At 43.8% G+C, this 15790-nt stretch overlaps 1 protein-coding gene across 1 annotated transcript; it reads right to left on the bottom strand.

Annotated features, from left to right (window-relative positions):
- Positions 1-4307: 4307 nt before the first annotated feature.
- LOC109731450 (chloroplastic group IIB intron splicing facilitator CRS2, chloroplastic) lies at positions 4308-8520 on the bottom strand. Its single transcript, XM_020290600.4, has 8 exons — positions 8209-8520; positions 8024-8108; positions 6778-6845; positions 6349-6399; positions 6186-6259; positions 5510-5568; positions 5341-5417; positions 4308-4803 (listed from the first exon to the last, which is right to left on the bottom strand). Exons 1-8 carry the CDS (start codon positions 8446-8448, stop codon positions 4687-4689), a joined length of 771 nt encoding a protein of 256 aa, XP_020146189.1. The 5' UTR covers positions 8449-8520; the 3' UTR covers positions 4308-4686.
- Positions 8521-15790: the final 7270 nt, after the last annotated feature.

Genomic DNA, 15790 nt, shown 5'->3' with positions numbered 1-15790 from the left:
AATGCAGGAAACATCTACATCTCCTAAAAAAGTAAGATCACACAATATGATGCACATTTCAGAACAGCAATCATGCGAGACAGGAAAGTTGTGCGCCAATATGACCACCATGCATGACATAATTGAGATAGATCCTACTCTTGTATAGGCCAGATCTGAACTATCCAGGACACTGAACTTGTTATGAGTCATATCTACAACAGTCCTATATGTTCTCCAAATAGAAAACCTACTGCGGTATTTTTTTGGTCAGAATTTTGAGCCGTTTTTCTACAATCCATTGTAGTATATATAGATCTACACTACAATCAATCGACCAATTTTTCAAATAAAAACAAATGTTGGATAAAAAGTAATAATCCATTCTATACTGCATAAGGCTTGAACAGAAAGAGAAGAGTAGAAGTTAATGGTTGGTTAGGACTGATTCCAGCCCATACCACGTGCTAGCGTGGTGAACCTAGCAAAATCCAGAAAATGTAGAGCAAGTTGCCAAGTTCTATAAAGAAACTTTGGCTTCTATAACTTCAAAAGTCCTCATCTACTTGTCCTTTCCTTCCATGCTCCGGGCTACCTTATAGGATGACCAATACTAGGACCCCATAAGACACCAACTTCTTTTGAAAAAATAATATGTTTTGATTCCAGGAGGAATTGTCTGAAAGAAGCTTGGGCGGTTGGAGGGCAAGGGATCCTAAATATTTTCCTCAGACTGCAATTTGCAGCAACGCACATGGTCTTTTATTATAATACACAAGTTCAGCAGCACTAATATCATTAGTTTATGCCACCAAGAATCTAACATGTATACTCAATAAAACCTGCAAACACAGATGCAGGTAAACGAACCAATTTTACCTGCAATTTACTATCTCCTTGAATGGTATAATTCTCCTTGTTGATGATAACTATATTGGATCTAACATGTAGGGAATCAAATGTGAGCTGAATATGTTTTCCTTCATATCTTTCACTTCCTACTTACTAGTTTATGGCCAACAAACAAAATTAGGGTCAGTGAATCATCCCGTTGTTCCCCTGATTAAAGATTGGGGGCTATCCATCATTAGCATTTGCTTGCTGCAGTGGTCTCCACCTTGCACTACAGAGCACCTCATCTCGATATTATTTAACCCTCACAGTCAGGAAAACACGGCTAAGGTAGCCTATTTGCTGTCATACTGTTGTCATATTTCACTCTCTATTCTAGAGTTCATGCCCTGGAATGAGGGCTTTGAAATGGTTATGCATGTCTATTTTTCATAAACGAAAATAATCAAGTTGACATCCAACCATATATCAAAGTAGTAAATGGTATTGATCCCAAAAATGTTCTACAATGCTACTGCAGTAATGCTCAAAAGCAAGTCATATATTACCTTGAGGTTTTATGAAAGGTGGGTAGCACGTCACTAACTTGTGTGGATCTCACAAGGCTCACTAGTTTGCACCTTACACTCGGAAGTACCTAACACATGTGGACCATTTAATCACAGCAGGTGAAACGAAAACACTGCTCAGTAACCTTGATGGGGTGCTGATAAGATAGAAATGTATGCCACTTGCAACCTGCAACTTGATTACAAGCTACATGTGACTAGTCCCAAGTTTGTCTTGAGTCTGTTGTGTTACCTAAACAAAGGCCCCTCGTCACATCCCCAACTTATTTGTTAGTTGATTGCAAGCACAAAGTTGGCAACATTTAAGATCGCCCGAATCCTAGCAGGGACCCGCCTAACTTATGCTCTCGAGAGAAAATCCTTCTTTGTGGCTCATGATGACAAGTTTAGCACATAGTTTAATCCCAGGGATGACCTCACCCATTTTACTCCAAAGCAATATATACATAACACTCAACTTAGCAACCATATCTCTTTATTTTTCTTCGCAAGTGCTTTTTGGGCCACCACAGGAGATTAAAAACGGCTTGGCTTAATAATTGAGGTTGATGTCTTCCTACTGAATAAGTTTGAAAGCTAGTTAACAAACCCAAGCAATGTGAGCAGGGACTCTAAACTATGTTCTAGTGTTCCAAGTGACATTACCTACTCCATAAAATAAGCACTTGAGATTGGGTGGATTTCACTTAAAGTCATGTGAAGTGATTCTCCTATACTTAATCATGCAATGAGGGAGTAAACAAACACCTAGACCAAAATCTAATAGTCTAGAATGTCTAAAGCTTAACAAAACACTAAAATTAAACGTCACCACCGGAAACAATATAAAACATAGAGATCCAGTGTAGCCCGCAAATTAAGCCAATACGGCTACGATTATGACACTTGGTAAATATAATACAGCTCGGCAAGCGAATGATCAACAGATGGATGCACATGGATTAGATGTATGATTGCTCCAAGCCCTACTTGGGTGATGGCTTTAAGAAAGAGATTAGCAAGTAGTTTAGGTAACGTGATGGTGGAGGGAAGAGCTTTAGATAATATAATCTTTGAAACTTTGGAATCCACTTGGTGATTAAAAAACAATTAGTCATAAGGAATTTTTCTGGCAAATATTAGTGGAAGTGAGGTTACTAGACTAATGTTTTTTGGTCTTGAAACCATGGTCAAAACTAAGCCTTTGACAAATATCGTATCTTGTGTGATGTACTAGGCAAGTCACATGGTTGTTACTGGTACCATCACACCACAAGTTATCTCTGGCTTTCTGGAATATTGGTAGCTCCGCACTGAAACTAGTTCCTTCCCCTCCCACTTAGAAAAGGTTAGAACCAACTACAATTTCATTCAGAATAAATTATTTTCCATTCTGCTGTTGCTTTAGCAAGTAATGACAACATTTGAGTCATCATATGAAAAGGTTGATATTGGTAGAAGTTCTTAGTTTCCATTCTGCTATTTCCGCTAGGCGCTTCGTTAATCAGAAGTTCTTAGTATTGCTATGAAAAGGTTGATATTGGTAGAAAAGGCAATTGCTACCAGTTATTGCTGAAAACTGATCTTTTCACATTCTTATAATTACCAAAAACTATTAGTCACCTTACTTCATTACATCATGTTCTACATTAAAGGACAACTAATCAACTATGAGAACCCAGCATCGGTGCACATGTCATTTCTCCAGCTATGCAAGCTTCTGGAGTATTATGTGAAACTCAAAAATAATTAATGTGTCAGGTTGCCAATTGCCATTACCACCAATCTCAGCACAATTAATACCAGGTTTCTAAAGCTACAACTTCACTAACTCTGTTGCCGAACCATGCATTTGATCTTTTAAGGTTCACTAATAAAATTTGATAACATAAAGAGACGTATGTAGTTCTTCCACGAGGAAATGAAATAAAAATGCAATATTACAGGAAACATGTATATAAATGTTTTATCAGGGATAAAGTAACATTACCAGAAAAGGCACACTTCCACAAAAATTAACATATACATGTTCTTGGCTGCACATCATAGCCAATTCAAGTTTTACAAACAGCCCGTTAAAAATGGAGGCAAAGCAGCATCAACTTCAAATTGTAAAACTTATGTCAAAAATACAAAGAGAATACGAAAACATGCTAGTATTCAATCAAAAACATAGTTTTATGGAATATGTGTACATGTAGTAGTAAAATTTTATGGTCCCAGATCAGGAGCTAATCAACTCGTGTACATTTTGCACATGAGATTGGAACGCGCAAAAGGATAAGATGGCAGTAAAGAAGATGAGTATAATAAACCAGCCATGAATTGAAAAGGTGATTCAACTATTATCGCCACCATCCTGAACCCTATCTCATAGCAGGAAGGTCTAGCAGGTCTTGCCTTCTTAAATTAGCGCATAGCAGACTGTTCTAGATCTAATTTTAAACTTCACCTAGAGAATATTATGCTAGATGGTTGCAAATCACATTTAATCATAAGCTGACCCGTGCAAGTTAATCACCAAATATCTATATTAAACTTGAAATTTCAATACAAATTATAGCTACATTAGCTTTACTCAGCGTCTTGTAGATAGTAGTTAGCTTAACTGATGCAAGAATGTGCAAGCTTTACATAGCATAAGAAACGTCTGTAATCTATCTGTTGCCGACAAGTTTGGACTGACATATCAGCATAAGAAAATAAAAAACTGGATTTTGCTTTCAAGTCCTTGTCAAATAAGAGCTGAGGATCTCCTACAATAATCTTTTAAAGGGTGACATAACGTGGGGGCATAGACATCTCTAACCATAACATGACACACTACTAAACAACTTTACCACATCAAGTTGATGAAAACGAGTTGTACGGTCAAAGATAATAAATTACCTATATCACCACTTTGCAGGCAGATGATCTACCCCAACAAGGACAACTAAGTATTTATTTGCATGGACAAAATCACAGAATTAGGAAAGGTGGAATGAAATGGTCTACATTCCTCTTTTACATCAGACTAATGTGTCATTAACCTACAGAAGTACAAAGTGTTTTTACATGACCTTCATCAAATGGACCTATTTTATTTCCAATTTGAGTAAACCATGAGTTATCTTTAGGAAGATGTGCAGAAGAACTCTACCTTATCTACACCCTGTTTAAGTTTTTAACATCCTCAAAACTACAGGACATCCAACTTAGTGCACCTAAGGTTATGCGTATTATCACATCAAACGCTTGCAAAAACATTTTCGTGTGCATTCATGTATCTTCCAAAAGTAGACAGATCCAAGCATCTAAAGAATCATCAAGCCCTGTTGAACTTGTACTTCTGCACCAGATTAAATCTCTCAATACTTCCACTAAAACCCTTGAGCACAAGGGTCCTCACAGCATCCACCCCTTGCTCCAATGCGGTGTCAATCTATATAAAAATAAGATAACAGGTTTTAGATCAATAATCATGTAGCAAAAACCATATCTGAGAGTTCCTCCCAGAAAAGGGCCGACCAGTAGAAAACGAGAACCAACATTGCGAAACTTCGCAAGTAAACTTGAGAACAGTTAACAGTACATATAAATTGAGATAGTCCCTTTGCGTCACCAGGTAAAGGATACAATCTAGTTCGAGTAGTACCAACAAATGTGAAGTATGGCCAGCGCAGAATCATATCACCATTCTTTGTTTGTACTTACATATGTTCACCATGAGTTCAACATATATTTATACTCATCAGTTACAATAACCCAATGAAATCGTGGGAGATTTTTCAATTGAAATGTTATTAATTATCGGGAATAAACTCTTAGAATGCAATTGATGGTATGGCATTGCCTGTTTTTTCCACTAGAGAGAGAAAAATGGATGAACATACTGGAAGAGGACAAAAGATCACAAGAAAGGGGTTTCACACTATACGCAATATCTAAGACCAAATTTCAAACATGGTGAAATGAATACCTGAATTCGTTCCTCTGAACTAAACTTCTGCAGAAGAAAAGCTCGTGTATCCATTTTGCCAGGTGGGCTACCAATGCCTGTATTCAACAGTCAACAACTCAAGGTTGGCATGACCCGTATTTTCAGAGAAGACACTGAAGTGCTAGCTGGTGAACATAATAATGTGTACCTATAGATAAACGAGGAAACTCCCGACAGCCATCCAAATGCTCAATTACATTCTGTAGGCTGTTTTTCAGTGCAGATGGTCATTGAGAGTGTAAGCAATAGATTGTGAAATGTAAGTAATATATCTTACCTATTAAAATCGCAGAAACAGCACTTCAAATGCATAATATTTATAAGCAAACTGCTAGTATAACATAAAGCCTACAACAAAAGGAACTAATATTTTCCCTCACAATATTAAGTTAGAAGAGGCACCCATTATTCAAGTATTCCAAACTCAATACTGCAAAATTTTGATAGATCAAATTTTTATTCTGTAAGTCCATGTAATACATGTTCTGGCTCAATCCTGGCCTCCTGAGCAAAATTCATATTTGTTGTTCATGAGCTCTTCAGGCAAACATCTCAACAGGAACTATATGAACTTAACTTCCAGTATGATTTCTAGAGAAGCAAATCTTACTGTTACATCTGAAAAATAAACCAGGCCCATTTTTGTTACAATTACTCTAAATGAATTCCATTCTGGTTCGCCTTTTGAACTCTAGAATGAGAAAATGAAGTGACTGAACTAAATCTAATGCATTATGTATGTAAAAGTAACATCAGCACGTTCCATGTGACTACAAGTACTAAACATACTAATTGTTCAAATTATTTGGAACTTCATATATTACCCATTATGGCGGCCATGGCCACCTTTCCGTTGAAGTCGCAATACACCATTGGGCAGACTCATGTCATCATAAATCTGAAAAAAAATAGACCATTGGTTTCAGTTGCAAGCACATGATACCGAGTTGCTGCTGTAAGCTACTAAAGAACAATGATAGTATGTACCACAAGAATGTGCCGCAGAGGTACTTGGTAATAGGCAGCAAGCGGTCCAATCTTCACACGATAGAGGAATGTTTTCCGTTAGTACATGACAAATTAAGAAGACCACGAAAAATATTGCATCAGAATAGAGAAAACGGGTGTTCAACAAGCCTATCAACAACTTATAGAAACTAGTTCATTTTGATAAGACATGGTCCATGATATGCTAATAGAAATGAGAACTGATATGTATAGGCATAGTTAGATTAGCAACATAACTGATAGTACTTCTCTGCAGCCAACTTAGGTAACTTTTGCTTCGTACAAAAAAGACATTGAAGTGATATTCTTGAAGTGAGTATATCACAAATCTATTACACCAACTTTTCTCATAAATGATATAGTTGCCAGGAAATGTTTACTTCAAGAAGGACAAGAATAAAGACTCACTGCTTCACCACAGTAATTCATGTATGATTGTGGCTTTATCAGCAGCACTGGTACCTCCCCAATTAAACCTGTACCAAAATACAACCCAACGGATGAGTGGAAACACAATTAATCTGAAGATTACAAATGACTGCAACACATCTTGCCATTCATAACGATGCTTCCAGTAACAAAATGTTCACTCAACTAGCCAAACTTGATGCACCAGACTACTTTCTTCAGAAGTAACTAATGCATCAAATATATGCCACTACACACATGCAGTACCTCCAGTATATACATGTTTTGAACATGACGATTAACATTCAAAATCAGGAAGGAGCCAACAACACAAATTAATTTTCAAGAAAAGAGATCCGAACATTTTCAAAGATGTCATCTGCAGAACAATGGAGTAGGTTAGCTGCATGATCAAAAGGTGTAATACGCTGACACTTGGAACACCATTTCCTCTTGACAGATATCAAGTTTACCATTTTAAACTTTTAGTACAAAATCAAGTATTGAATTTGAAACGGTAATCCAGCATGAAATGAATGCATTGTTTGTAACTAAAGATAGGGATACTTCGGAAAGACTACCAAGGTTTTGCCTATTACCATCTGTGCTGGTGGAAAACACAGTCCAGTTTAACTGGATATTACGTTTTCAAGGAAACCAGAGTTATGTTGACCCATATTAAGTGCCTTACTACTGAAATTCAAGAGGGGAAAGACTAGGCAATGAAATCCAGTTTCCCTAGAGTTTATGAAAGGTGGAAAAAAACATCCCAGCCTGTTTGTTCAAAAGTAAATACATTAAGTAGAACAACACCTAGACGACAACAACTTAGATTCACTTTGCTAATACTGCAGAAAAACACGCTTACACGCAATCAAGCTATAATTCATTGTCAAGAAACTGGTAAAAGGTTAACTTAGAAATGGGGATGGGTGTTCTCCACAGATCACTTGCTTCAGCCACCATATTTTATCTGGAATATAAGTCATATTTCTGCCTTTCTGGTGCCAGCATAGTAAGAAGCTTACAATTACAGTGTACCAAATATCGCCGTCGAGCTAAACAACATAGCATGAATCGGAATTCACATCAAGGCCAGATAGCATGCCTCTTAACTAAAACTCAGCTAAAAATAAGGTGTCTTGTCTGCAGCGGTTCACAGAGCAAGCAGTAACTGCGAAACACGATACTGAAAACTGCGGCACATATGTACACGCTGCGAGCGAGGAGAGAGTGAGCGGGGTACCTACTCCGAGCAGAGACTTGGACTGGATGGTGTTCATCGTGATCCCTTCGTCCCGCGCGATGCGATCCACCATCTCGAACCCCACCTAATCACACGCAGACGCACACAGGCGAAGTGAGGGGGAGGCGGGTCATCTCGAATCGGAGGGGGGAGGGGCAGGAGCACGGGCGAAGGGATGCACGCACGTTGTGGCGAGTGCCGTGGTACTTGCTGCCGGGGTTGCCGAGGCCGGCGATGAGCCAGGGCGTGTACTCCACCGGCTTGTCGGCGGGGTCGGGGACGGAGGCGACGACGGCAAGGCGGGCGCGTCGGAACGGGGCCCTCAGGGTTCGGCGGCTGCGGGGGTCCGGGGATGAGGAGAAGAGGAGGGGCGAGGCGAGATGGGCGGCGGCGGTGGCGGTGGGAGTGGCCATGGCGAGCGACATGGCGGGGGGAGAGGAGTGGCAACCGAAGGCGATAGACGATATGGCGAGGGCAAGGGGGAAACGAAAATATCTCGAGGTGGGGAATAGGTTAGGCGGGCCGGAAGCATACATGGGTTGGGCTGTATGCGCCAAATGCTCTCTCTATCTCTGAGCAAGTTTTAGTGGAGGAGCGCATTGGGCTCAACTAAAATGAAACTCCAAATTAATGAAGGATATCCGAAATCACTAATTAAGGAGTACTGTGAGCAACTAGTTAACGAGCGCTCCTTCGAAGCGCTCGTAACGAGCGGTTCGGGAGCGCTCCGCGCGCGACAAGTGTCGCGCGCGGAGCGCTCCCGCAAGGGAAAACCAGTTGCGCAGTTGGTTCCCGGTTTTCCCTTTCCAGTTTGTGGTTTGGTGCGTTTTGTAGTTTGACCCTCGAACTATTAGAATTTTCCGTTTTCCCTTTCCGCGCGAAAACACAAAAAAAATACCAGCTCGCGCGGTTGGTTCCCTGATTCCCTTTCCCGTTTCCCTTTTTGTTCCCATTATATTTCCGGGTAATGGAGATTTATGGGGTAGTTACGGGCGGGGACTATCAACACTATCAAATGTCACCTTTCAAGTAAAGAAAAAAAGCAACTTTTTAATGTAAACAACAGTTTCCAGAGTCATTCAATCGTGTGACTTCTTTATAGGCACAAGTGAACACTATGAGAGGCACGGGTGTATAATAACTTTACTAAATTGAAGAAAAAAGCGCCTCCGGCTCGTTCAATTTTCCAAAACATCTTGAAGGGGGGGCATAGGTCGAAGTGTGTGTTGGTCGTGCGGCGTGCTGGTTCGTGCGACGCGTTGTACGTCGTGGTGTGGCACGGCGCCTCCGGCGCGAGGGAACCTCCAGCTCGCCTTCGGCTCGTACAATTTTCATAAACATCTTCAAAGGGGCATAGGTCGAAGTGTGTGTTGGTCGTGCGGCGTGCTGGTTCGTGCGGCGCGTTGTACATCGTGGTGTGGCACGGCGCCTCCGTCACGAGGGAACCTCCGGCTCGCCTTCGGCTCGTTCAATTTTCATAAACATCTTCAAGGGGGGGCATAGGTCGAAGCGTGTGTTGATCGTGCGGCGTGCCGGTTCGTGCGGCGCGTTGTACGTCGTGGTGTGGCACGGTGCCTCCGGCGCGAGGGAACCTCCGGCTCGCCTTCGGCTCGTTCAATTTTCCTAAACATCTTGAAGGGGGGCATAGGTTGAAGTGTGTGTTGGTCGTGCGGCGTGCTGGTTCGTGCGGCGCGTTGTACGTCGTGGTGTGGCACGGCGCCTCCGGCGCGAGGGAACCTCCGGCTCGCCTTCGGCTCATTCAGTTTTCCTAAACATCTTGAAGGGGGGCATAGGTCGAAGTGTGTGTTGGTCGTGCGGCGTGCTGGTTCGTGCGGCGCGTTATACGTCGTGGTGTGAGACGGCGCCTCCGGCGCGAGGGAACCTCCGGCTCGCCTTCGGCTCGTTCAATTTTCCTAAACATCTTGAAGGGGGGGCATAGGTCGAAGTGTGTGTTGGTCGTGCGGCGTGCTGGTTCGTGCGGCGCCTTGTACGTCGTGGTGTGGCACGGCGCCTCCAGCGCGAGGGAACCTCCGGCTCGCCTTCGGCTCGTTCAATTTTCATAAACATCTTCAAGGGGGGCATAGGTCGAAGTGTGTGTTGGTCATGCGGCGTGCTGGTTCGTGCGGCGCGTTGTACGTCGTGGTGTGGCACGGTGCCTCCGGCGCGAGGGAACCTCCGGCTCGCCTTCGGCTCATTCAATTTTCATAAACATCTTGAAGGGGGGCATAGGTCGAAGTGTGTGTTGGTCGTGCGGCGTGCTGGTTCGTGCGGCGCGTTGTACGTCGTGGTGTGGCACAGCGCCTCCGGCGCGAGGGAACCTCCGGCTCGCCTTCGGCTCGTTCAATTTTCCTAAACATCTTGAAAGGGAGGCATAGGTCGAAGTGTGTGTTGGTCGTGCGGCGTGCTGGTTCGTGCGGCGCGTTGTACGTCGTGGTGTGAGACAGCGCCTCCGGCGCGAGGGAACCTCCGGCTCGTTCAATTTTCATAAACATCTTGAAGGGGGGGCATAGGTCGAAGTGTGTGTTGGTCGCGCGGCGTATTGGTTCGTGCGGCGCGTTGTACGTCGTGGTGTGGCACGGCGCCTCTGGCGCGAGGGAACCTCCGGCTCGCCTTCGGCTCGTTCAATTTTCATAAACATCTTGAAGGGGGGCATAGGTCGAAGTGTGTGTTGGTCGTGCAGCGTGCTGGTACGTGCGGCGCGTTGTACGTCGTGGTGTGGCACGGCGCCTCCGGCGCGAGGGAACCTCCGGCTCGCCTTCCGCTTGTTCAATTTTCATAAACATCTTGAAGGGGGGCATAGGTCGAAGTGTGTGTTGGTCATGCGGCGTGCTGGTTCGTGCGGCGCGTTTTATGTCATGGTGTGAGACGGCGCCTCCGGCGCGAGGAAACCTCCGGCTCGTTCAATTTTCCTAAACATCTTGAAGAGGGGGCATAGGTCGAAGTGTGTGTTGGTCATGCGGCGTGCTGATTCGTGCGGCGCGTTGTACGTCGTGGTGTGGCACGGCGCCTCCGGCGCGAGGGAACCTCCGGCTCGCCTTCGGCTCGTTCAATTTTCCTAAACATCTTGAAGGGGGGGGGCATAGGTCGAAGTGTGTGTTGGTCGTGCCGCGTGCTGGTACGTGCGGCGTGTTGTACGTCGTGGTGTGGCACGGTGCCTCCGGCGCGAGGGAACCTCCGGCTCGTTCAATTTTCATAAACATCTTGAAGGGGGGGCATAGGTCGAAGTGTGTGTTGGTCGTGCGGCGTGCTGGTTCGTGCGGCGCGTTTTATGTCATGGTGTGAGACGGCACCTCCGGCGCGAGGGAACCTCCGGCTCGTTCAATTTTCCTAAACATCTTGAAGAGGGGGCATAGGTCGAAGTGTGTGTTGGTCGTGCGGCGTGCTGGTTCGGGCGGCGCGTTGTACGTCGTGGTGTGGCACGGCGCCTCCGGCGCGAGGGAACCTCCGGCTCGCCTTCGGCTCGTTCAATTTTCCTAAACATCTTGAAGGGGGGGGGCATAGGTCGAAGTGTGTGTTGGTCGTGCGGCGTGCTGGTACGTGCGGCGCGTTGTACGTCGTGGTGTGGCACGGCGCCTCCGGCGCGAGGGAACCTCCGGCTCGCCTTCGGCTCGTTCAATTTTCCTAAACATCTTGAAGGGGGGGGCATAGGTCGAAGTGTGTGTTGGTCGTGCAGCGTGCTGGTACGTGCAGCGCGTTGTACGTCGTGGTGTGGCACGGCGCCTCCGGCGCGAGGGAACCTCCGGCTCGCCTTCGGCTTGTTCAATTTTCATAAACATCTTGAAGGGGGGGCATAGGTCGAAGTGTGTGTTGGTCGTGCGGCGTGCTGGTTCGTGCGGCGTGTTTTATGTCATGGTGTGAGACGGCGCCTCCGGCGCGAGGGAACCTGCTTGTTTAATTTTTATATAGCAGGTTGTGCAAAAGGCAAGCTGCTTTGTTTCGAAAGGCACGGGTTTGAAGCATGTGCAGTCACGTCTGCTTATGAGCTAGGTTTGTGCGTGCATTCACATGTGTGTATACTACGAAGGCATTGGTATGTTGCCTCCGGAGGCACGGGTTTGAAGCATGTGAAGTCACGTGAAGTCATTCGTATGTTGCCTCCAGAGGCACGGGTTTGAAGCATGTGAAGTCACGTCTGCTTATGAGCTAGGTTTGTGCGTGCATTCACATGTGTGTATACTACGAAGGCATTGGTATGTTGCCTCCGGAGGCACGGGTTTGAAGCATGTGAAGTCACGTGAAGTCATTGGTATGTTGCCTCCAGAGGCACGGGTTTGAAGCATGTGAAGTCACGTCTGCTTATGAGCTAGGTTTGTGCGTGCATTCACATGTGTGTATACTACGAAGGCACTGGTATGTTGCCTCCGGAGGCACGGGTTTGAAGCATGTGAAGTCACGTGAAGTCATTCGTATGTTGCCTCCAGAGGCACGGGTTTGTAGCATGTGAAGTCACGTGTGTGTATACTACGAAGGCATTGGTATGTTGCCTCCGGAGGCATGGGTTTGAAGCATGTGAAGTCACGTGAAGTCATTGGTATGTTGCCTCCAGAGGCACGGGTTTGAAGCATGTGAAGTCACGTGTGTGTATACTACGAAGGCATTGGTATGTTGCCTCCGGAGGCACGGGTTTGAAGCATGTGAAGTCACGTGAAGTCATTGGTATGTTGCCTCCAGAGGCACGGGTTTGAAGCATGTGAAGTCACGTGTGTGTATACTACGAATGCATTGGTATGTTGCCTCCGGAGGCACGGGTTTGAAGCATGTGAAGTCACGTGAAGTCATTGGTATGTTGCCTCCAAAGGCACGGGTTTGAAGCATGTGAAGTCACGTGTGTGTGTATACTACGAAGGCATTGGTATGTTGCCTCCGGAGGCACGGGTTTGAAGCATGTGAAGTCACGTGAAGTCATTGGTATGCTGCCTCCAGAGGCACGGGTTTGAAGCATGTGAAGTCACGTGTGCGTAGGAGCTAGCCACGGTTGAGGCGTTCTTGGTATTTGTGTGTGGATATTGCCCGGATGCATGGTGACCCAGGCTTTGGTGGCACAAGGCCATGTCACCTCTGGAGGCATGGGAGGGTGGTCTCCAGAGTCACGCGTAAGGGTATGTGTGTGTGTTGATATTGCCCGGAGGCATGGTGACCCAGGGTTTGGTGGCACAAGGCCATGTCGCCTCTGGAGGCACGAGAGGGTGGTTTCCAGAGTCATGCGTAAGGGTTCGTTTTGGGAGTCACTGCTGTCGTACAAATAAGAAGAGGCATTGTTGTTTATAGTTTACTGGCATTCTCTGATGATGTAAGAGGCACTGTTGTCGAAATAGTTATCTTTTCAACATGAACACGCAATTTCTAACTACATTACATAGAAATGTGAGTTATTGATAAACTTTTTTGTCACGTCTAGATAGAATTAGCCTCGCGGGCTAAATCAAAAGTTTTAGTCTTCATTTTTGCTCAAGATATTGCTAATCTCGTCACCCATTTCACTAGCTTTGACTTGATTCATCTCGCTACTTAAGAGAATGTAAATTGCCTCTGCCCTCCAGTCTTCGACCTCATCCTGTGAAATTTTGCCGAGAAGGGAAGTATATTATTAGAGTTTGTGCATATAAGTTGTTTATAAGTAAATCTATATAAACTTACTGTCAAATCTTCCAGGTCTTCGACAAACTTTTCACCATTGTAGAGGAATGCAAGCTTTAAAATAGCAAATGTTGATTCTCCCTTTTCTACCACTGGAACATCTTGCGCGGTATGAATCTGCCATCTTGTACCCTTGGCATTCATTGTTTGTCCTAGTATGGTGTTGAAGACTTCTTTAAACCTAGGTACTTGGGAATATTGCATTTTGTAATTAATTGTTTTAATATTGCAACTTGTAAAACTGAAAAAAATGTTATGTATAAATGCTTACGATTGCCGACTTATGAACATGATATTCCTGAAACTGTCTTTCTCTTTCTTTTTTAGCATCTTCATTTTCCTGAAGAACTTGAGATGCTTCTTTTAGATCCAATTTATCCACGTCTATCTTTTCTTTCTCAAATTCCTCTGGAGTCGTTTCTCGAGGATCAATAATGTGAACTTTGTGTTTGTATTTGTCCAGCACATATAGTACATAGCGGTCATGCTTCTCCATTGGAACGAATATCTGCGTACAAAATACTTGTTGCTTAGATGACAGTTTAATATAAAGTAATTTAATAGAACGCATATTTTGAGATTTTGTCATGGAGGAAAGGGTTGTTACCATGTTTGCTGTTGAGAGCTTTTTCCGTTGATTTTCCTTGAGATACATGGGAACCAGCTGATTCTTTCTTTTTTGCAATTCATTTTTAAATTTTTTTAATAGTAGTTTTGTGTTCCTTTAAATCCAATATATGCTGCAAACAATAATTATGATGAAAAAAACTGTTAGAAAAAAGAGCTGTGTAACAATATAAAAAGAGTAGGTGTTGCAATATAGACAAGATTTTGCTTTTTAAAAGTTTACCTTTGCAAAGTTCGGGCCTAATATTACTCTGTCACTCTGTTTTGAATCTTGTCTGCTTTCCCAGATTTCTGCTATGTCATCGAGGACCCTCTTTTCCATATGATGTGGTATGTTCGTCTGTGCTGGTCTTGGACCAAATACTGCCTTCAGTTGGGCTCCAGTAAGTTGCGTGCTTTCACTGTCCCTGCGGATGCGCCTAAATATAGTTTTGCTGCGACAGGGAGATTAAATAATTTTGGAGGTCACGGTCAGTGAGAAATAGATTTTTACATTATTTTTGGCTCTGTCCAACTATTTTTGAGGTGCAATAGAAAACAACTCACTTTTTGTATTCTTCCTGCCAGTTGTCGCTCATGACTAGATGGAAGAGGTCGGACGCCTCCGTTGTGTGTTGGAAGCAATGATAATGTTTTGGGTATGGACTGGTGCTTCGTCTTTTTCCCCTTTTAGTTTCATCTGTTTCTGTGAGCGGAAGCAGATATGTAATATGTAAGCTCTTGTGATACGAAAGACATTGGTGAACCGTGGGATGGGTAGGTTATTACAAAAAAAAGATAAGTAGAAATGATTTTCTTACCTTTGTTGGTGGAAAAGAACTTTGAAGTTTCTGGTTTGAATTCTTTGACTCTTCCATGTAGTTTCTCGCACTTTACTTGGTTTGTTTCACCAAATATGGCTGTAAAAAGGAACTCTGGTTTCCACTCGGCATCTACGTTGCTTTGCTGCATGGAGGTCATTGGATATTCTTTTATTTTTCTTTCATGAGATAATTGAAGTATTCAAGTAGTGCTGCTTGTAAAAATTAAAATTGTTGCTCTCGTACTATTCACTTACATCGAAATCCTCATCATCTTTTATGAGATCAATGCCATTCCAGTATTTTACAAATTGAACCATGAAGTGTCTGCATTGGGTACCCTGCTGTTTTGGCACGCAAACTCTGTTAGGTGTTTCTGCTATCCTCGACCAGTTCGGTTCGCCGTTGGCTCGTAGCTCTGCTTCACCGTAATGCTTCTTCATGAGTGTGTGCGTCCTTTTAATCTGTGATTACGGTTTGGTGTTATTGTTGGGTTTTGGCATTAAACAAGGGAATACAGGAATTGGAAAACCAATTAGAAAACAAGGTTGAATTGACGTACCAGTTCTGGGTGATCCTTATGGTGTGTTTTCCATGTATTCTTTCCATCTCCGTCTCTGTAATTCAGGGAGTCAAGTATGTCGATGGAGCTTGTGTACTTGTTGAGCACGTACAGTGTGTAGTGTTTAGCTGTATTGTGAGG

Source organism: Aegilops tauschii, chromosome 3 (genome assembly GCF_002575655.3).
Source record: "Aegilops tauschii subsp. strangulata cultivar AL8/78 chromosome 3, Aet v6.0, whole genome shotgun sequence".
NCBI lineage: Eukaryota > Viridiplantae > Streptophyta > Magnoliopsida > Poales > Poaceae > Aegilops > Aegilops tauschii.
Note: the sequence above shows the minus strand (reverse complement) of the source record. Positions and strands in the feature narration are given on the sequence as shown.

Excerpts from the sequence above, each read along its gene's own strand:
- LOC109731450 (XM_020290600.4), bottom strand. The coding sequence starts at position 8,448 with ATGTCGCTCGCCATGGCCACTCCCACCGCCACCGCCGCCGCCCATCTC. Across the intron at positions 6,260-6,348 it reads CTCTGCGGCACATTCTTGTG|ATTTATGATGACATGAGTCT; the intron begins GTACATACTATC and ends ATTTTTTTTCAG. Across the intron at positions 5,418-5,509 it reads GTTTCCTCGTTTATCTATAG|GCATTGGTAGCCCACCTGGC; the intron begins GTACACATTATT and ends TGTTGAATACAG.